This window comes from Camelina sativa, chromosome 5 (assembly GCF_030686135.1).
Source record: "Camelina sativa cultivar CO46 ecotype springtype chromosome 5, ASM3068613v1".
Classification (NCBI taxonomy): Eukaryota; Viridiplantae; Streptophyta; class Magnoliopsida; order Brassicales; family Brassicaceae; genus Camelina; species Camelina sativa.
Window position 1 is genome coordinate 10,496,183 of NC_141884.1, and position 18,990 is coordinate 10,515,172.

Consider the following 18,990-nt stretch of genomic DNA (forward strand, 5'->3'; position numbering starts at 1 on the left):
TTCACTAATTAATTTTATGTTTTGCAGCTCACCAATTTTGTTTTATGATACTTGTTATATCTTTAAAGCCACCAAGTTTGTTTTTCATTCATATTAAAGCTAATACCCCTTATGTATCACAAAGTGTAATTTCAACATGTTGCGCATAAACACAAATATATATATGTAAATTTTTAGTATACTATCTTTACATACATTAAAAACTTTTTCTAATCAGTTAGTTGAAATAATAGGTAATAAAATGATATTAGATATTGAACATACAAACGATATTTTTTATGAAACAAATAAATAAAGTCTTAAAACCATATTATTTGTGAAATAGAAGGAGTACTAGCTAATTAAAAATTTAAATAAAAGATACAAAAATGTCACAGAACCTTTAGTTGTAGTTGGATCACTATTTTTATTGGATAATGCGTATCACTTCGACTTTATTTGACGAGTTTTGGCCTACCATCCTATCTCAATTTACAAAATTGGGGTTTCATGAGGCTTAAAATTTTCGTTGGGGAAGACAAAGCATAAACAAAACAAATACTGTTTTTTTTTTCGATCATGCGGCAAATTCAAGCTTCAGGTTATTGCCGGCACATTTGGATTTGAAGCTCTAGTCAAGTTTTGTTTCTCATTTACTTACATTGAATTATAAAAGAGAGGAACGTTTCGTGCTGATCAATTTATATATATAGGTAACGGAATTGTATCTAAAGGATGGACAATGGGAGATCTATGGAAGAAACTGGTCGAATATTCGAACCAGATCAAGGTTAAAAAGCAACATGAAAATTAAAGAAGAAACCCTAAATTTGGTTTGTATGATTATGAATTTATGATACATTGACTTATAACTTATTTCGATTGCATGACCATAGCATTGATTCAAGAGTATATATACTAGATGACTATACTTTTAGAAATAATTCATAAAATAACTATCACCCATGTCATATGTCCCCTATGCAACTTAAAATTACGTTGCTCTCCTCCTGTCTCTTTTTTTATTTTCTCTTTCTTCTCTCCTCTGTGTTCACCATCTTCTTCATCTTCATGTCTCTAATAGCGACAATCACCATAACCACCACCACCAAATCCTTTACTTTTATTGTATGTTACTGGATCTCTTTTTTATTTCATACACTACCCCCTTCATTGGATCTCTTTACCATTGGATCTCATTTTCCAATTTTCCACTCTTCTGCTGCTCATCTCTCATTCTATATCTAAATTTTTTCCTTTTGGTTTGGCTTTATCGGTGCTTGCTCCCCCCCCCCCTCTCTCATCTCTAGTCTGATATCTCAGCAACGCAAGCATGACATATGAGATTAAGAATAATTCATGTAATTCTAAGCTGTTGCATGTTTTTTTCATTCTTGTAAATATATGACATACCCCATCTATTTTTTATTTGGAAGTTTAATACCTGGTCTTTTTTGGTTGGAAGAATAATACCTCATCTAATTAGTATTGGTCTAAAAATACTTCATTTTTAAAGTTGTTGGTAAATTCGTACCCGTGACTTAACATCTGTTAACGGACGTTAAAGAATTAGTTGATGGTGTTAATTTATAAATAAACGTGATAAGTAGATATATATAACTGCTAGAAAATAATAACGATTAGATTCTCATGGTGTGGTGGTTACAAAGTATTTATTTTCTCAACGAAACCTAGGTTCGTAGATCTGAGGTTCTTGTGTCTTTCTTCTACGTCTGATGAGACATAACCAACCTGCGAGTGTAAGAATAGCCAAACCCAAAACAAAAGCTCCAATCGCAATGCCTAGGGATCTCTTCCGCTCCCGCCACCGCCACGTCTTCTCACTGCTTACCCGAAACTCAACCCTACCGACGTCACTCCTCCTTCTCAACCCGTCCCACCGTAGCCACCACCATGCCGTCGGAGATCTGTTCGTTGGTTGGTTTAATTGAAGGTTGGACATCACCGCCGCTGCTAATGAAGAAGACGATATATTTACGAGTTTGCCATTAGTTTTAGTGGGGGTTATTGGTTTAAGATTTGAAAAGAGTTTTAAAGACTTTAAATGTTATGTAGAATCTGTTGTTATTAGATCAAGATTTTGTTAAACTCTGTTAAAATTTAGTGTTATTAGTTTGTGATTTGTAAAAAGTCATTTAAAATCTTAACAAATCTGAGTTATTGGATTCAGACTTTTATAAAATCATTAAAAATTTTGTGTTATTCAATTAAAACAAAAGAATCTAGGATTGTTAATGAGTTCAATTATTATGTTATTGGTTCATGATTTTAGACACTTTCTTTACAAAATAAAGTCATGGAAAGTATCATAAAAATACAGGGATTGTTTGGAAGACTTTACAAGATTTTAGAAAATTAATCAACAAAACTCTTTAGCAATCTTTAACAATCTTTCACTTATTCATTTTTAATGATTTTGTTGAACTCTTCAAAAATCTTCATAAATCTCAAACCAATACAACCCCCTAATAAAATTTGGAAAATAATAACGCAGAAGCATGGAGTCGAACCCAGGTTTAGATTGAAAAACCTCTTTGTTACCACTACACCATGAGAAACTTAACATCATAGTTTGTTAACAAGTCTAGATATCTACTTATCACGTTTATCTATAAATTAACACCGTCAACTAATTCTTGAACGTCATTAACGGATATTAAGTCACAGGTACGAATTTACCAACAACTTTAAAAATGAAGTATTTTTAGACCAACACTAATTAGATAAAGTATTTTTCTTCCAACAAAAAAGATCGGTATTAAACTTCCAAATAAAAAATAGATGAAGTATTTTTTAGCTTTTTTCCCCTTAAAAAAAACTTTATTTACTAACTATTTCTGCCAAAATGTTATTCTCTCTATTTTTTCTTTTACCATGGTTATCTACCAAAGTTGCTCTTGATTCAACAGGTTGGTACTTATAACAAAACAAAAATTATTTGTTTCTGACGTGTCATACTCCTATTTGATATAACTTTGGTGTAGTACGATTCTATCCCAATTAACAAACAGAACAGAGGTTTCTGTAGGGTTTTAAGTTTTGTTTTTGTTGTTGTTTTGCTGGGGAAGAAGAAGAAGAAGCAGAGGCAAATACAAATACAGCTTTCAAATCGACTTGCAAAAACACAACTCAAGTTTTGTTAATTTTTTCTATTCAATTATATTTTCTTCCTCTTGTCCTTTTTTTTTTTTTTTTGTCTGGGCGATTCAATTTTGGAATTGAACTTGAAAAATCTCTTTCGGTGTTTAGATTTTGTTTTCAGGAGAAATGATTCTTCCATATTCGACACAGTTCACTTGCCCTGTTCAAGAAAATGGATTTAGCTCTTCCCTTTTATTATTTCCCCATTTCCAAAGACATCGTTTTGACGTTGTCGGTTCGGTGAAGATTGCTTCCTCCTCCTATTCGGTTAGTCTCCGAATCACATAATTCTCTTTAGTTTTGATTACACGAGTCACAAATTGTTTAAATTTGAAACCTTTTTGTTGTGCTCTGACGTATGGGGTGGTAAAGAAGGGGAATGTTACGAGGTCAAGAAGAAATGTGAAAGCTTTTGGGTTAGTTGATAAACTTGGGAAAAAGGTATGGAGAGAAAAAGAAGAAGATAGTGACAGTGAAGATGAGGAAGATGAGGAAGTGAAAAAAGATACCTCTGGAGATGAAGCGAGTCTTGATGATCCAGAAGAGAGAAGGGAATGGAGGAAGACGATAAGAGATGTGATTGATAAGCATCCAGATGTGGAAGAAGATGAAGAGATTGATATGGTTGAGAAGAGGAGGAAGATGCAAAAGCTTCTTGCTGATTACCCACTTGTTGTGAATGAAGAGGATCCTGATTGGCCTGAGGATGCTGATGGTTGGGGGTTTAGTTTCAACCACTTCTTTAACAAGATAACGATTAAGAATGAAAAGAAGGAGGATGATGATGACGATGATGAAGGAGATGATAGTGAGAAGGAGATTGTTTGGCAAGATGATAACTATATACGCCCGATTAAAGATCTCACAACTGCAGAATGGGAGGAGACGGTGTTCAAAGATATCAGTCCTCTCATGGTTCTTGTTCACAACCGCTACAAAAGGTTGGTTGTAGTAACAGTTTGTTTTACTGAAAATTTTTTTTATGCTAGTGGTCTCTTTCATTTCGTTATACTTGGCTATAGTAGTTCTAGCTTTGTTGTTAAAATTTGATACGAGTTTGGGCTAATTCCAGGCCAAAGGAAAACGAAAAATTCAGGGAAGAATTAGAGAAAGCGATTCAGGTAATATGGAACTGTGGACTTCCTTCACCAAGGGTAAGTTTTTGAACATCTCTTTACCAATTTCAAAACCATTCTTAAATTCTGCTGTCTGTTATGTTCTGTGCTTTAATCCTCCTCCTGGGTCATTATTACTTCCAGTGTGTTGCTGTTGATGCTGTGGTTGAGACAGATTTAGTCTCTGCATTGCAAGTATCTGTGTTCCCAGAGATCATCTTCACTAAAGCCGGAAAGATACTATACCGTGAGAAAGGTATTGTCTCGAAACCTAAAACTGTTCAGTACCAAAATCTCTAACCATATTGTTGTACTTAGAACAGTTAAACATATTTTCAGGCATTAGAACAGCAGAAGAGCTTTCAAAAATCATGGCCTTCTTCTATTATGGAGCTGCAAAACCACCTTGTTTAAATGGTGTGGATAATTCACAAGAACAGATTCCTTTAGTCGATGTAAGTGTCAATTAAGCATAAGCCTTTGTGATCTTTGTAATGTATGAACTAAAGAAGTAATCAATCTTTTGAATGTGAAATATATGTTTTCTTTTGTTTTTTGAAATTGCTATTTATAGAACATGATATGAGTCACAGAAGCAGAGACTTCGCGTCCGTAAACACTTGATCACCATGTTTCTCTCTCTCGTGACGTGCTCTCTTCTCCCTTTCTCTCTCCCTCTCTCTCAATCTCTCCTTCTCATTTCCTCTTCATGGTTGGATTCGTTCCGGTTTCCAAATTTCTTCATTTCGTGAGTTCTTTTGATCTTCTTCTTCCATGGATTCGGTTATCATTGAAGCAGATGAGCGGGAGGCGCTGGCATCACTCGTCCCCGCTCATCCGCTGCCACCGCGTAAAACGCATTCCTATGTTGAGCAATGTGAACAGAAGCCTCACCACCCGATCCGCAAATATAGCCTTGATGAGGGCTCTAAATCTGTAACGTCGGATTCTGAAGCTATATATTTTGATTCCTCCGGCGAGTTCTCTACCGAAGGAGTAGTCATCATCGATGGCAGAACCGGTGACGAAAGAGGTAACGGGGAGGATTACGGTTTTGTCACACCTCCATCCAAACCAGCATCACAGCTAGGTGGAGATGACGGTGGCAGGGAGGATGGTATCGAGTCCCTTCCAGAATTCATCGGCGCAGGAGGCGGCACTGACGTATTCAAAGTGCCGGTGCGTGCTGCGGTGAATCCTGGACGGCCGCCATGTCTGGAACTCCGACCGCATCCGTTAAGAGAGACACAGACGGGAAAGTTTCTCAGAAACATTGCTTGCACAGAAAGTCAGCTATGGGCGGGACAAGAGAACGGCGTGAGGTTCTGGAACTTGGAGGAAGCATACGAGGTTGGTTGTGGCCTTGGTGGGCAGGTACGTCGAGGGGATGAGGATACAGCGCCGTTTCATGAATCTGTTCCGACCTCACCTGCCTTGTGTTTGATGATTGACCACGGCAATAGGCTTGTGTGGACTGGCCACAAGGATGGCAAAATTAGGGCCTGGAAAATGGATCAGCCGAGTACGACTAGTGCGGATGGTTCAAAGCCTTTCAAGGAACGACTCTCATGGCAAGCTCATCGTGGTCCTGTGAATTATATTGTCATAAGCTCATATGGTTAGTGTTCTCTGATTCTAGAGAGTTAATCTAGTTTTTGATGGTTCGTATTTGTATTCTCCAATCTTTTTGGTCTCTTCTTTTTTATGTTGCAGGTGATATGTGGTCATGTTCTGATGGCGGATTGATAAAAATATGGACGTTGGATTCTTTAGAGAAGTCTCTGGTGCTTAAGCCGGAGGAGAAGCATATGGCTGCATTGTTAGTGGAGAGGTCTGGCATTGACCTGAGGAGCCAAGTTACTGTCAATGGTACATGCAGCATATCTTCATCAGATGTCAAGTTTTTGTTAGTTGATACAGTAAGAGCTAAAGTGTGGGCTGTGCAGCACCTATCGTTCTCAATCTGGTAGGTTTTTTTGTTTAATGACATGCAATAGTCTCTGTTGTGGTTCTACTATGATTATTCAAAGAGATCTATCTGTGCAGGGATGCCCAGAATAAAGAGCTTGTGAAAGTTTTTAATATTGATGGCCAAGTCGAAAATCGTGTGGACATGCCACCAACGCAAGGTCAACAAGTTGAAGAAACGAAAGTGAAGTTCTTCTCCGCACCAAAAAAGGAAAAGTCACAGGGGTTTCTGCAACGATCGCGCCATGCCATAATGGGAGCTGCAGGAGCTGTTCGTCGAGCAGCCACTAGAAGTACTGGAGCTTTTGCAGAAGACACGAGGAAGGTAGAAGCTATTGCGATAGCGGCAGATGGATCAATTTGGACTGGAAGCATGAATGGCGTAATTGCTCAGTGGGACGGAAATGGAAACCGTTTGCGGGAGGTGAATCATCATCAGCAGGCTGTTCTGTGCTTTTGCATTTTTGGTGATCGAATATATGTGGGTTATGCAAGTGGTTACATCCAGGTCTTGGATCTTGGTGGAAAGCTAATTGCAAGCTGGGTTTCACACAATGAACCTGTGATAAAGCTAGCAGCAGGTGGTGGTTTCATTTTTAGCTTAGCAACTCATGGTGGTGTAAGAGGATGGTATGTGACATCTCCAGGACCTCTGGACAGCGTAATCCGAACGGAACTCTCTCAAAAGGAAATGTCCTATGCTCGACAAGACAGTGTTAAAATCTTGGTTGGTACCTGGAATGTTGGTGAAGGGCGGGCCTCACGTGGGGCGCTTGTGTCTTGGCTGAGTTCTGCTGTTTCAGATGTCGGCATTGTTGCTATTGGGTTGCAAGAGGTGGATATGGGGGCTGGTTTCCTAGCCATGTCCACTGCTAAGGAAACGGTAACTCCTTTTCTTACAGTTATTTACTCATGACTATTTTTCTCAAATCAAAACCGGTTGACCAGATCATTAACACAACTACAGACTGGTCCAGTACTACCTAGGATCACTAGTTATTGAGATTAACTTTCTTCACTAAAATGTTAAAATGTTGCATGCGGATTCATATGCTTAATACCGGGACAATGCTGTTTGTCTACATATTTTACGTCAGCTCATATTGGTGTTTCGGTTGTAGGTAGGGGTTGAAGGAAGTGCCGTGGGACAATGGTGGCTTGATGCAATTGGAAATGCACTGGATGAGAGAAATACTTTTGAACGTATGGGTTCAAGGCAGTTAGCAGGACTGCTAATATCTCTTTGGTAGGAAAAGTCATTTCAGATGTGTTACATTTTTTGGTTTCTCGAGTGGTTGCAGGTGGACCAGATAACAGTCATTTCTTTCCTTACATAGCACTTTAAGTCTTTAACCTGTCTTAAGAGTGTAAAGTTAAATCATATATTCCAGGTTAATCATCTTTTGTCACATCATGTCGTATAACTTTCTGTTTAGGGTGAGGAAGAGTATAAGAACACATGTCGGAGATCTTGATGTCGCAGCAGTTCCATGTGGCTTTGGCCGCGCCATTGGCAACAAGGTTTGCCTTTACATCTCTCTTTCGCTTGGTTCTGTACTTCTGTATGACACAAAATTATTTAGTCTGATGCATGATCCAATAATCAATGATAATGGATTTTGATGGCTAACCTCCGATGAAAATGAGTCATCATTGTTGATCTTATTGCTCACATATTATTGTTCCTACATTGTCAAAAACAGGGAGGTGTGGGTTTGAGAATCAGAGTTTATGACAGAATTATGTGCTTTGTGAACTGTCACTTGGCTGCTCACCTGGAGGCAGTTACTCGGAGAAACGCGGATTTCAATCACATATATCGGTCAATGGTCTTCTCTAAAGGACAAAGTGTATATACTGCTGCAGCTGGTATAGTACCGTACCTGTTTTTGTCTTGCTCTCTTGGCTTCTCCACGTACTTATTTTGGCTCCTTTATTCTTCTGGCTTGCCATGGGCCCTCTCTCTTGCAGCTGGTGCGTCAACTTCTGCTCAAGCTCTAAAGAATAACACTGTAAGAACTTACTATACTAGCATTGCTAACAGCATTTATAATTTTGGTTCACAATCTTCGTCTCAAGCTCCTGTTGTTTGTCCCTTGCTAATGTTATTGTTCGTTTTCTTTTCTTTCCTAGAATACAAACATCAGCAGTGAAGAGGAGAAGTCTGATTTAGCAGCAGCAGATCTGGTTGCATTTTTCGGTGACTTCAATTATAGGTTGTTTGGTATAACCTATGATGAAGCGAGAGACTTCATTTCCCACCGGTCTTTTGATTGGCTTAGAGAGAAAGACCAACTTAGGCAAGAGATGAATGAGGGAAAAGTGTTCCAAGGAATGCGTGAGGCGTTAATCACCTTCCCGCCAACTTACAAATTTGAAAAGAATAAACCAGGTCTTGGAGGTAAAAAATAGATCTTGAAATACTCTGCAAATTTCTCACTAACGAAACAAGCTTTTAGGAAGAGAAAGATTTGGACAATGTTAATTGATTTCTATGCTGCTCCTATCTCCAGGGTATGATTCAGGGGAGAAAAAGCGAATACCAGCGTGGTGTGACAGAGTTATATATAGAGACAATCAATCACTCACATATTCGGAGTGTAGTTTGCAGTGTCCTGTAGTTGCATGTACTATAATGTAATGTTCCATATCACGATCTTTTCTCTCTTTTCTTCCCCCTTCCCTCTTTCCCAACACCCTCCTCTGCATTGTGTTTGCAGGTATGAAGCTTGTATGGATGTGACTGAGAGTGATCACAAACCCGTGCGGTGCAAAATTCATGCTAACATAGCTCACACCGATAAATCTGTGCGAAGACAAGAGCTAGGGAAAATAGTAAGGTCCAATGAGAAACTCGCTTCCATGTTCGAGGAACTAAAATTGGTTCCAGAAACATCAGTGAGCACCAACAACATTCTTCTTTATAGTCAGGACACATTCATCTTTACAATCAGAAACACTTCAAACTCGAGTAGAGCCATCTTCAACATCGTCTGTAAGGGTCAAACTCTCGTTAGAGAGGATGGAGAGGACCCCGAGAATAATTCTCGAGGCACATTTGGTCTCCCTCGCTGGCTCGAGGTTATTATTCTCCTTTTATACCAATGATTTCCCAGTTGACAAGATTTAATAATATTTATTACAAAAATCTGTAGGTTTCTCCAGGAGCTGGGATTATAAAACCAGATGCTTCACTGCAGGTGAAGGTTCATCATGAAGACTTTCACACCTCAGACGAGTCCATTGATGGCATCCAACAAAACCCATTTTGTGAAGACAGTTCTGACAAAGAAGTGACCCTGATCATAATCGTTCAGGGAAGCTGCTCGACCAGAACAACAAGCCACTCTATCAAAGTCCGTCACTGCTCGTCAGCTGCCAAATCCCTTAGTATTGTTCATTCTAAAACGACCAGCATGACAAAGACTCTAGAGGGTTCCACTCGTTACCAGACAGAGTCTAACCGCGGTGGAAGCACCAGACACAGAACCGATGACTCCACCAGACGTGGTTGATGATGATTCCTGTTAACATCACAACTATAGCTAGATCTTAGGAACAGAACTGTGATGCCATCAAAGGAAATGCTAACAGACCCACTAGGAGATTGAAATTCTTATATTCAAAACTAAGATTCGGGTTACATTCAGTTATAGTTTCTTCATTTTCATTCTTTGATTCATCGGATAACAGAGCAGATTGCTTTGAGATTGTTCTTCAGAGTACTGTGAACTTCTCTCTCTGTCTCTCTTTGTCTCTCTCTCGAAAGGAAGACATTTCACAGCTAATGAACTCATAACAGATATGTTATTCTAGTCGAGAAGCTCAGATAGCAATGGCTTACAGGTACAAAAATACAAGTATATATTGGTTATTCTTACATTCTGGGGAGACCTCATTGTCCAAATTCTCTACAAATCAGAGGGCATACATTCTCTTATTGTATTCACCATTTAGAATATCTGAATCAGACGGCATACGAGACATAGAGAAAGACTGAGACTTGCTTCTCTCTTTCCTTATGCTCCTCAATTTAGATTCCTCCATCCTATGCATGACCACACAATAGCACATCGCACCAATCGTAGTCAACATAATCGTGCCGCCGATAACAGTGGCACACACAGCCAACCAAATCTCCTGTTTGCCAACAACAATATAAGAGAGAGAAACAAAGGCAATGGATATGAACAGACAAGCACACCACATGAGCTTGTTGATCACAAACACAAGCTTCTTCTTCGCCTTCTGCTCAATCACAACAACTGAAGTCTGCACCACAACAACAGCTAAGGATATAAACAGTGCCAAGCTGTCAAAAATGAAGAAGACCAGAAACGGTGCTTTGTTTGCTATATGAGCTTGTCCTAGCAATGATCCTTTCGACGGGTCCTCTTCGTACTGACCGGGTATTGTGAAGATTGCTGCAAAAGCCACCGTGGCAATAAGTACAGCCACAACAGTTGCTGAGTTTATAGCGTTGTTTAGACCGCTAATGTGAAGCTTCTTGAGTCTTTTTGCTATCTTCTGGACTCTTACACCTGTTTGTCTGGATTGCTGGAGCTGAGATTGTACCTCGTGTTTGATGTCGCTAACTGTTTGCTTTAGTTGCTTAGCTGGGTTTTGTGGCTTTCCGAGATCTTTAGCTGTAGCGGCTCCAGCTTCCTTCAGAACTGACACAAGCTCTGCGTTTCCTATCTTCTCAGCGATATCAAGTGGCGTATCTCCAGATTTGTTTATAGGATTGAGGTTAATGCCTTCAAACGATACCAAACACCTCACTATCTGCAGAGACGTCAATTAACAGTTTACATGAGAACTAAAAAAGGATCATTACAGTTGAGAAAAGTAAAGAGCCATTACCTTAATACGCCCCTTGTTTGTGGCAATGTGCAATGGCGTATTTCCTTTGTTATCCTCAACGCTCAAAACCGCAACATCAGGTTTCACCAACTCCACAACAATCCCATCATTTTGACCTTTCACAGCCATGTGAAGAGCAGTTTGCCCTTTCTTATCGGTTCTAAACCCAATGCTTGGATCATTACCTATCAGAGATTTAACAACTTCCACATGACCCATCCTTGCTGCAGAGTGAAGCGCAGTTTTACCGTTGTTCTTAGCAATCTTAGCCAGATTTGAGTCCGTCTCCAAAAGAAGATTCACCACATCAATGTGTCCTTGTGTTGCAGCTGTGTGTAAGGCAGTTGTACATGATAAATCCGTTGTCATTGCCAAATTTGGGAATGCCTCCAACAGTATCTTCAACACCTCTGCAAAAGAAAGACAAACCAAGTAAGAGAACAATCCATTGAGAATAGAGAAAGATTTGAAGATAGTCAAAAATCTGTATACCGAGATGGCCTTGTTTGGCTGCAACATGGAATGGATCAAACCCGTTTCTAGCAGCGATGGAAGCAGTCTCAAGGTCCATATGCGTCAACATCTCCTCAACAACAACCGAATGCCCATTTTCTGCTGCAGTATAAAGAGGAGTCTCTCCTTCAAGATTCTGCTTTGACAACAACTCTTTCAACTCATCCCCACAACCTCGAATCAGTTCTTTAACCTTACTTAAGTTCCCAGTTCGAGCAGCGATATGAAGAGAAGAGTCTCCTCTTTTCCCAGGTGATTCAGTCTTCTTCCTCCTCTCACCTATAAAACTCAATTGCCTCTCCATAACCACACGGAAGCTCTTCTGCTTCTCTAAAAAACCACCACGGAAACTCTTCTGCCTCTCCATTGTTGCTTTGCCAAAACTAGGTAGCTTCTCCATAACACCACGTTTATGATTATCATTCTCAACGTTGTTGACACCTCGAAAACTCTGTTGCTTCTCCATTGATCTCCCGAGTCTGCTTTGCTGATAGTTCTCTACACTAACACCTTGGAAACTCACTTGTTTCTCTAAAGCTCTGGCCTTTCTCGGTTGATTCTCAACCACACATCGGAAACTCTGTTGTTTCTCCATTGACTTTGTCGGCTTCTCTTGTGTTTGGTTTAACATAATACCATTAAAGCTCTGTTGCTTCTCTCCCACAGGACTGTTCTGTTTCTCCTCCATTATAGTCATATCTACGATTTTACTCGAATTTATTTATCGTCGTTATCAACAAAACTACCTAAACCCAGATGATCTAAGTCTCCCCCCAAATCTAACCAAACAAAAAACCCTAATCTCTAATTACACACAAATCTTGAGAAGACAAAAAAAAAGGACTAAGCTTTTGATGACATCATCACCTCAAAGAATCCATGTATATCAAGATGAAGACAAGACTCAAGAGTTCATGTCGAATCGTCCCCTAAGCTGTCAAGAAACTTGGAACTCGATTAAAAGATCGGAGATTGAAGCTGATTCAGTTACCTCCAGAAGACCAAGAGAAACAACACCAAAAAAGCTGGAATTTAAACAAGGGTTTGAAAAAAAAGCTTAAGCCTTTCTCGTGCTATCTGACCACATGTGTGAAGTTTGTTGTTGTTAGGCCGGAGACGAAGAAGAAGAACAAGAAGCTGCGAAAAGAGAAGAGAGAGAGAAGGTGTCAGAAGAAGCAGAACATCAACATCATAATCAGTTTGAAGAATTTCAGCAGCCACAAACTCTTTTGTTAGTGCCTTCTTTATTTAAAAAATAAACACGCTTTTATTTCACCTCACTCTCTCTCTATGTAATGATAAGAGATAATTATAAAAGTTGAAACTTTTTTTTTTGGTTTTGTCGACTATATAATTTATTTTTCTGCAAAGAGTCTTTTCATTTCATTGACTCTTCTATGGATGGATGGATAGTGCCATGTCACCTAATCCAAGTTGAAAGTCTAAACAAGAGCTAGTAGGACACAACTTTTGTTATAAAAGTTTGAGTCAGTCTCACTTAGTTAGAGGTTTTTTTTTTTATGTATTGTTTATCACTTTGTTAGTTAATTAACGATTTCTTTCTTTTATTGTACGTACGTACAAATACAATGATGTAATGTAAAAAGTATGTATATATACTTGTCTTGTACAACAAAAACCAAGGACGGCTAAAAAAGACTTACCTTTCTTACAACTTTTTTTCACTTTTCTAACCAAAAATTTATAATCGGAGACACTAGAATCCACATTAGTTTTTTTTGTAAGTTTGAAAAAGGAAAAAGGGAAAAGAAATTGCTAAATATGTTAGTATACTATTGTAGTATAGTGGAACAACCATACCTAAAATTTAAGGTTATAAACTGCAAGTGGAATTGAGAGACTGTCCATTATTTGAATTATCAATCACATATAAGATCAGAAAAATATAAAATAGTTTGTCCCTTCGGTCGAGAAAACAATAAACAAATTATCGATCCATTCATAGTGCCCCGATAAATTTGTAATCACTACAGACAGATTATGAAATTAAAATAAACGAGTAAACCGACCATGTGCTTTTTAATAATTATGCTTTATATATGCAATTATCATACTTTTTTCCTTCTCATATGCATGCATATCAGAAAATATAAAATATACTTCCTTGCAAAAGTGTCATTTATTTTTGTCAAATCTAAGGTTTGATATCATATTGTCAAAAAGATAAAGAAAAAGAAGGCTTTTGATATCACATGTCATCCAATGATCCTAACTCCAAAGCTTTCCCCGATTTAAAATTAGAATAGTCATGTAAACTAAAATGGGTCAGATGTATTTAGAGAAGTGGCTAAAGCCTAAAAGTATAACTGTATAAGAGTCGTATGGACGGACTTTCACGTTCATAAAAGTTAGATTTAGTTTAACAACAGTTTATAACTCCTTCGAGCCAAAATTTTGGCTCAAATTAGAGTGTAATTTACAATGTTTTAGCAGACAATCGTTTTTACTTAAGTCTATGTAAACAGATAAAAGTCAACATTAAGTTATTAATGTAAGTGAATAGAATTTCTAGAAGACAAAGTAGGGACAAACGTTGTAGGTACACGTCCGGCTCAGTCAAGGCTTACTTAGTTTGACTTTTGAGTCTTTAACATTTACAAAGTCCATTTGTGTTCCCTCTATTTTAGTCAGTAACTTTTTGATACTAATAATAACTTAAGTGTGATCTTGCGAGATGATAAGAATCATAAGATTAACACAATATTTGAAAACGAAGACGAAGATTGATTAATCATAACTTCTTCTTTTTTTCCCCTCAAAAAGAAAGGAACTGAAATGGAGCCAAAAAAACCCCCAAAGACCTGATAATTGTAAAATAAGCCACAAACATATCTACGCAGTCTCTCTATTTGCGTTGGCTCATAAATTGTGTTACGAAACTTTTGACTTTTACCTTAAAAAGTTTTTCTGCTCTCCCATGGATGCACTCTGGTCTGTTCAACCAGTTAAAGGAAAGGAGTATCCACGAAGATACTTGGAGTCCACTCCCGATTCACGAGCCAATGCAACGCGTCCGGTTCTTGCAACCTGTGATTTGATTGTTCATTAGAAAGATTATTACGATGCGTAAGTCAACAGTAGCACTGCTTGTCAAACTGTTTCTTGTTCTACGCACAACCAGAAGATTAAGAACCATACATCATGAAACTTTGGTTATTCATTTTACTAGAGAGACTACAACTTAATCTTTGGACTTTCTCCGAATAATTGACGCACCATGGCAAGAATCCTATGGGGTTATTATAGCATCCACTAAGAGATGAAAGTTGATTGAGAAACAAACCTCGCATATACCGTAGGGCTCCAACAACCTTTGCAGTGCAACCATCTTGTCTAGATCCCCAGTAAGCTACATTCACAGCCAACAAATTTCAGTACCAAATCCAAAACACTAAAGGAACAAAAAGTTTAAAATTAAATCCAAATCTGCTTCATATTTTTGTTTCAAACGGACTCTGATTACGTTAAACAAGGTGAAGAAGACCTATGGAACGATGTGAAACTTAAAAGAACCCCAACTGATAGGATTTCTCATCTGTGATGCAATTACACAATAAAAATCCAATTGATGAGAAATGTATTTTACCTGCAAAGTAATTGTGTGATCGGATACGTCAACAGCTTTAGCCCTGAAAATACTAGCAATGTCTAGGACATCTCTTCTCGCAGCAGCGTTCACGGCAATCTTAATCAGCATCAGTTCTCTTTCAGCAAATGGCAAATGAGTCAGATCATGGACCTGCAGAAATCCTCAGAAAGTTAATAACTGCTCGAAAAGTTACAGTACATCATGCTCTGAAGTATTTTCATCAAGCTCGTACAGTTAGCAGAAGCTCTTCGTCTAATCTACATTTTAAATAAAGGGCACTAGGTCTAAGAAGCAAAGGATAGCTTGTCATCAAAAACATTCAAAACTGTTTAATATATAAGAAAGACAGTTGCTTTTTGTAATCTCACCGCATGCACATCTACAAGTTTATTAAGTTGCTGCACCAATTTGCTGACCGATTCATCTGTTGCAGGAACAACTGTTGTAATGCGTGAAATGCCCTTGGTTTCAGCGTGGCCTACAGCCAAGCTCTAAAGAAAAAGATCTTTCAGTGAATCAGTAAAACCCAAATACAATGTATGTGTGCGTGTAAGAGAGGTAAAGACTATGCCTGAATATTGTATCCCCTTCGAGCGAAAACACCAGTCACAATATTAAGAACTCCTGGAACATCATTCACAAGCAAAGATAGAGTATGCGACCGTAGTCCACTCGTCTGAAAGATCAGAAAAGTATAACTATGATAAATAAAACAATATAGCTTAGAAAAAACCCGAACTCCTTCAATTTCTGCTATGTAAATAAATAAATACAATCTCCACAACTATCGTACACACTCCATTGATGTATCATTAATGTAACTAAATCAAGCACACCTAACTATGTCTAACTTTAAATGTAGGAAAATCGTTAATCCGTACTATTAACAAAATGGATTATCGAAATTTGGAGTTCCAGACAGCCTGAATGGAAAATACAAGTGGAATTCTGGAGTTGAAACCACATATTGATAACTGAATATTTCATATTGCTATTTAGCAAATTCATGGAATGCATCACATGGCGGTTTCAATAGATGTTATATACATAGTAAAGAACTGTCTTACATCCTCATCAGAGAGAAGTCCCCAGTGTGCGTCGAGAACACGATGTACCATGTGGTCAGAAGGTTGGCTCAACGGGATAAACATCTCCCTACATTTAAGGAGAAGATCAAATTTAGCAGTACGATTAGCAAACATTTGAAAACCTTTAGTGTAGCTAGAGCGAAAAAAACGAAAAGGGCATTAGAATTGCATGCTTCAAAAATTTCTGCTCCACGAAAATCACAATAGTTTGTAGGTTTTTAACTATATGCAAGCATATTAACACTTGCAGACCATCAAAGATTGTACAATTCCCCGTTGCAGTGCCATTTAATCACAGGCAGCAACCATATAAAGGGGAGTAAAACCGTCAAACCTATTAATATGCAACCAAGATCTTTGAAAGGAAAGTGAGGAACTTTAAGCTGCGCTAAAGCAATCTTAGGAGGAGAGAAACACATACCCCTGCTGTTGTTTCATTTTGAGGGATCACGGCTTCTTTTTTGCTACCTCGAAGAACACTAACAGGTGCTTGCTTCTTGAGATCTGGATAGGATGCTGCTGAAAATCGCCAAAATGGAGCAGTTGCACCCATCTTTTCCCTTCTTAGTGCTATCTGTTATGTAAAATCGTCATTCCAGTTCCCCTAAACTAGTGAAAGTCCTCTGAGATCTATGTCTTTATGCCCACTCAAAGACGTAACTAACACATACATAAAACATTAGAAGGGAACAGGTATACAATCTAGTTATTCTAAAAATACACTACCTTTCCTGTCCGTACAATCTCTCTGATCTGAAACTTTTTCAAATTTCTTTCTACAGCAATCATTTTTCCAGGATCTCCAGTTACCTGCAAGATAGCTTAAAATTAGAGAAACCAATTATTTTATTCCATGTCCTCATGACCAAGGTAAAAACAACATTGAGCACTCCTACAAAAATTAGCATAGGCAATACAATTCAGAATGCAGCAGATTATAAGCACAGTGTAATCAAAGGTAGCAACCTATTGAAGATCTTTCTCTGTTATATTAAATTAACAGACAAACAGATAGCCTTAATACATACAAACTGAATGTACATCCCATAAAAGAGTCTGCATGTGGATTATCACCAGTTTCAAAAGGTAAAGAAAATCCAACCACTGGATAGAAATTTGCAAATGATACCCTAAATAAGATATCTTATGTCTTCCAATATTTAGTAAGAGGTTCGAAAAATAAGTCTAATACCATAAGCTATAGTGCGAAACAGAGATCAATAACAACATAAGCAGATACCTCAATAGTCAAGGCATGTTCCGCGATATCTACAACTTTAGCTCTGAATGTGTCAACTAGCCACATGATCTGTAAATTCATTAGATAGAAACTAGTCAAAATTGGAAAGAAAATAAACACCACCTCTGCACTAGATCAAAAGCAACCAGCAAGTACAGTAAACTCTTATATCCCATAGGCAAGGAAGACTACCTCTGCTCTGGATTCTGGATGTGCATTCACTTTTACAAGCATCAGTTCACGCTCCACTTGCGGCTCACTTGAGATATCTTCAACCTAATTGGCAAGTCGAAGTCGATTCAGGGAATGGAAAAGGAAATCGCAAATGTAATCTTTTAACACAGATGACTAAAGATGCTAAGTACAAATCCGAATTCTGAACATAATCCTAAGAAAATCCATCAAAATCTTCATGCAAATCGGCTGATGCATACTATGGTAAAGTAGAAACTGAGAAATAGGATCTAGAAAAAAAAGACAACCTTTAGAACATTAACGAGCTTCTGAAGTTGCTCGATGACCTGCTGAAGCACCCTTTCAGTTCCACAAACAACAATAGTGAACAGAGCCTTGTCTCTGTTAAGACCAACAGCAAGACTCTCAATATTGTAACCTCTCCTCGCAAAGACTCCTGCAATCCTATTAATCATTCCGCTTTCATCACCAACAAATACTGAAATTGTGTGCTTCCTCACCCTGTTTTTACCATACAAAGAAAACATTAGTGATAGAACTCCGTTCAGGAATTAAATTCTATTAAGCAAAGCCAAGTCATCTCAACAAAATCAATCAATTGAATAGTAAGCAAAGCTGAGAGTGAAAAAAAAAATCAATTAATTCCAAACACAATTGCATGAAAATGTTGTTTTTCACAAATCAATACGGAGATGCTTAAAATTACATATCAAATAGGAAACGGAAAATTACGAAATTAAAATAAATTTTGAAAAAAAACTCATAGTTACTTCGAATTTGGAGTCGCAGATGAAGCTTCGGGGAAAGAAGATGCGTCAGAGATCTTCCCATCGACGCTCCTAACGATTCCATCAATTCTCTTACCCATTTCTTCGCCACGGTTCGAAGATTTACCTGACAGATACGAAACCTTCGAAGGGAACGACACACGCGTCGAGGATACGAGAGCAGGAGACGAATCGGAACATGCCGATCTCAAGCATCGAAGCGATGGTGAAGAACTTACAGAAATGGCCGCCATTGAAATTAAAGAGACGAAGCCCCCAAAGTTTGTTTTGCTACTGAAGAAGACTGAAGACGACGAAAACGTTACAAGAGGAGATCGTTCAGAGCGTAGGAATATATGTAAGTCGAACCGGCCGGTTTGGTCCGGTTATATAGACTTTAGAAAATTAATGGCCTCAAAAAAAAGAAAAGCCCAAAAGGCTTCAACTTAGATAAGGCCGACACGTCAGCTCCACGTAAGAACCGAAAAGT

General features: G+C 38.2%; 4 protein-coding genes and 1 long non-coding RNA gene across 9 annotated transcripts; 2 read left to right on the forward strand and 3 right to left on the reverse strand.

Annotated features, from left to right (window-relative positions):
* The first annotated feature begins 2,499 nt into the window (after positions 1–2,499).
* LOC104786432 (thioredoxin-like fold domain-containing protein MRL7L, chloroplastic) lies at positions 2,500–4,896 on the forward strand. 4 transcript variants are annotated; one of them, XM_087449797.1, is made up of 7 exons: positions 2,997–3,133; positions 3,250–3,408; positions 3,514–4,082; positions 4,214–4,295; positions 4,401–4,512; positions 4,596–4,711; positions 4,831–4,896. In XM_087449797.1, the coding sequence occupies exons 2-7, from the start codon at positions 3,268–3,270 to the stop codon at positions 4,840–4,842; spliced, it is 1,032 nt and encodes a 343-aa protein (XP_087305923.1). In that variant the 5' UTR covers positions 2,997–3,133; positions 3,250–3,267; the 3' UTR covers positions 4,843–4,896. The 4 variants fall into 4 exon arrangements, with proteins under 4 accessions (XP_087305922.1, XP_010510149.1, XP_087305923.1 ...); XM_087449796.1 differs by lacking the exons at positions 2,997–3,133; positions 4,831–4,896 and adding an exon at positions 2,500–2,667 and having other exon boundaries at positions 4,596–4,817; XM_010511847.3 differs by lacking the exon at positions 4,831–4,896 and having other exon boundaries at positions 2,996–3,133; positions 4,596–4,817.
* Positions 4,897–4,973: 77 nt separating this feature from the next.
* On the forward strand, positions 4,974–9,894 carry LOC104789098 (type II inositol polyphosphate 5-phosphatase 14). 2 transcript variants are annotated; one of them, XM_087449794.1, is made up of 11 exons: positions 4,974–5,874; positions 5,970–6,222; positions 6,303–7,107; positions 7,346–7,470; positions 7,661–7,745; positions 7,928–8,093; positions 8,196–8,236; positions 8,358–8,625; positions 8,738–8,861; positions 8,945–9,305; positions 9,380–9,894. In XM_087449794.1, exons 1-11 carry the CDS (start codon positions 5,031–5,033, stop codon positions 9,737–9,739), a joined length of 3,432 nt encoding a protein of 1,143 aa, XP_087305920.1. In that variant the 5' UTR covers positions 4,974–5,030; the 3' UTR covers positions 9,740–9,894. The 2 variants fall into 2 exon arrangements, with proteins under 2 accessions (XP_087305920.1, XP_087305919.1); XM_087449793.1 differs by having other exon boundaries at positions 7,928–8,236.
* LOC104749687 (uncharacterized) lies at positions 7,431–7,911 on the reverse strand. The gene is made up of 2 exons (XR_015556643.1): positions 7,856–7,911; positions 7,431–7,784 (listed from the first exon to the last, which is right to left on the reverse strand). It is a non-coding gene; the product is annotated as an uncharacterized LOC104749687 (long non-coding RNA).
* A 118-nt stretch (positions 9,895–10,012) lies between the features above and the next one.
* LOC104749686 (ankyrin repeat-containing protein At5g02620) lies at positions 10,013–12,967 on the reverse strand. Its single transcript, XM_010471363.3, has 3 exons — positions 11,580–12,967; positions 11,088–11,497; positions 10,013–11,009 (listed from the first exon to the last, which is right to left on the reverse strand). Exons 1-3 carry the CDS (start codon positions 12,295–12,297, stop codon positions 10,143–10,145), a joined length of 1,995 nt encoding a protein of 664 aa, XP_010469665.2. The 5' UTR covers positions 12,298–12,967; the 3' UTR covers positions 10,013–10,142.
* A 1,357-nt stretch (positions 12,968–14,324) lies between these two features.
* LOC104786433 (acetolactate synthase small subunit 1, chloroplastic) lies at positions 14,325–18,854 on the reverse strand. The gene is given in 13 exon segments (XM_010511850.3): positions 14,325–14,648; positions 14,905–14,970; positions 15,208–15,360; positions 15,579–15,701; positions 15,782–15,886; positions 16,278–16,343; positions 16,345–16,365; positions 16,720–16,872; positions 17,025–17,108; positions 17,539–17,607; positions 17,731–17,814; positions 18,021–18,234; positions 18,504–18,854. Coding segments are annotated over 13 exon segments (1,479 nt in total). The 5' UTR covers positions 18,755–18,854; the 3' UTR covers positions 14,325–14,558.
* Between the last annotated feature and the right edge of the window lie 136 nt (positions 18,855–18,990).

Bases quoted from the DNA above. Each gene is read 5' to 3' on its own strand.
- LOC104789098 (XM_087449793.1), top strand. From the start codon at position 5,031: ATGGATTCGGTTATCATTGAAGCAGATGAGCGGGAGGCGCTGGCATCA. The intron at 8,237-8,357 runs GTAAGAACTTAC...TTTCTTTCCTAG, and splicing joins AAGCTCTAAAGAATAACACT to AATACAAACATCAGCAGTGA. The intron at 8,862-8,944 runs GTAATGTTCCAT...TTGTGTTTGCAG, and splicing joins GTAGTTGCATGTACTATAAT to GTATGAAGCTTGTATGGATG.
- LOC104786432 (XM_087449796.1), top strand. From the start codon at position 3,268: ATGATTCTTCCATATTCGACACAGTTCACTTGCCCTGTTCAAGAAAAT. The intron at 3,409-3,513 runs GTTAGTCTCCGA...GGGGTGGTAAAG, and splicing joins TTGCTTCCTCCTCCTATTCG to AAGGGGAATGTTACGAGGTC. The intron at 4,513-4,595 runs GTATTGTCTCGA...ACATATTTTCAG, and splicing joins GATACTATACCGTGAGAAAG to GCATTAGAACAGCAGAAGAG.
- LOC104749686 (XM_010471363.3), bottom strand. From the start codon at position 12,297: ATGACTATAATGGAGGAGAAACAGAACAGTCCTGTGGGAGAGAAGCAA. The intron at 11,498-11,579 runs GTATACAGATTT...TTTCTTTTGCAG, and splicing joins AGCCAAACAAGGCCATCTCG to AGGTGTTGAAGATACTGTTG. The intron at 11,010-11,087 runs GTAATGGCTCTT...ACGTCTCTGCAG, and splicing joins CAAACAAGGGGCGTATTAAG to ATAGTGAGGTGTTTGGTATC.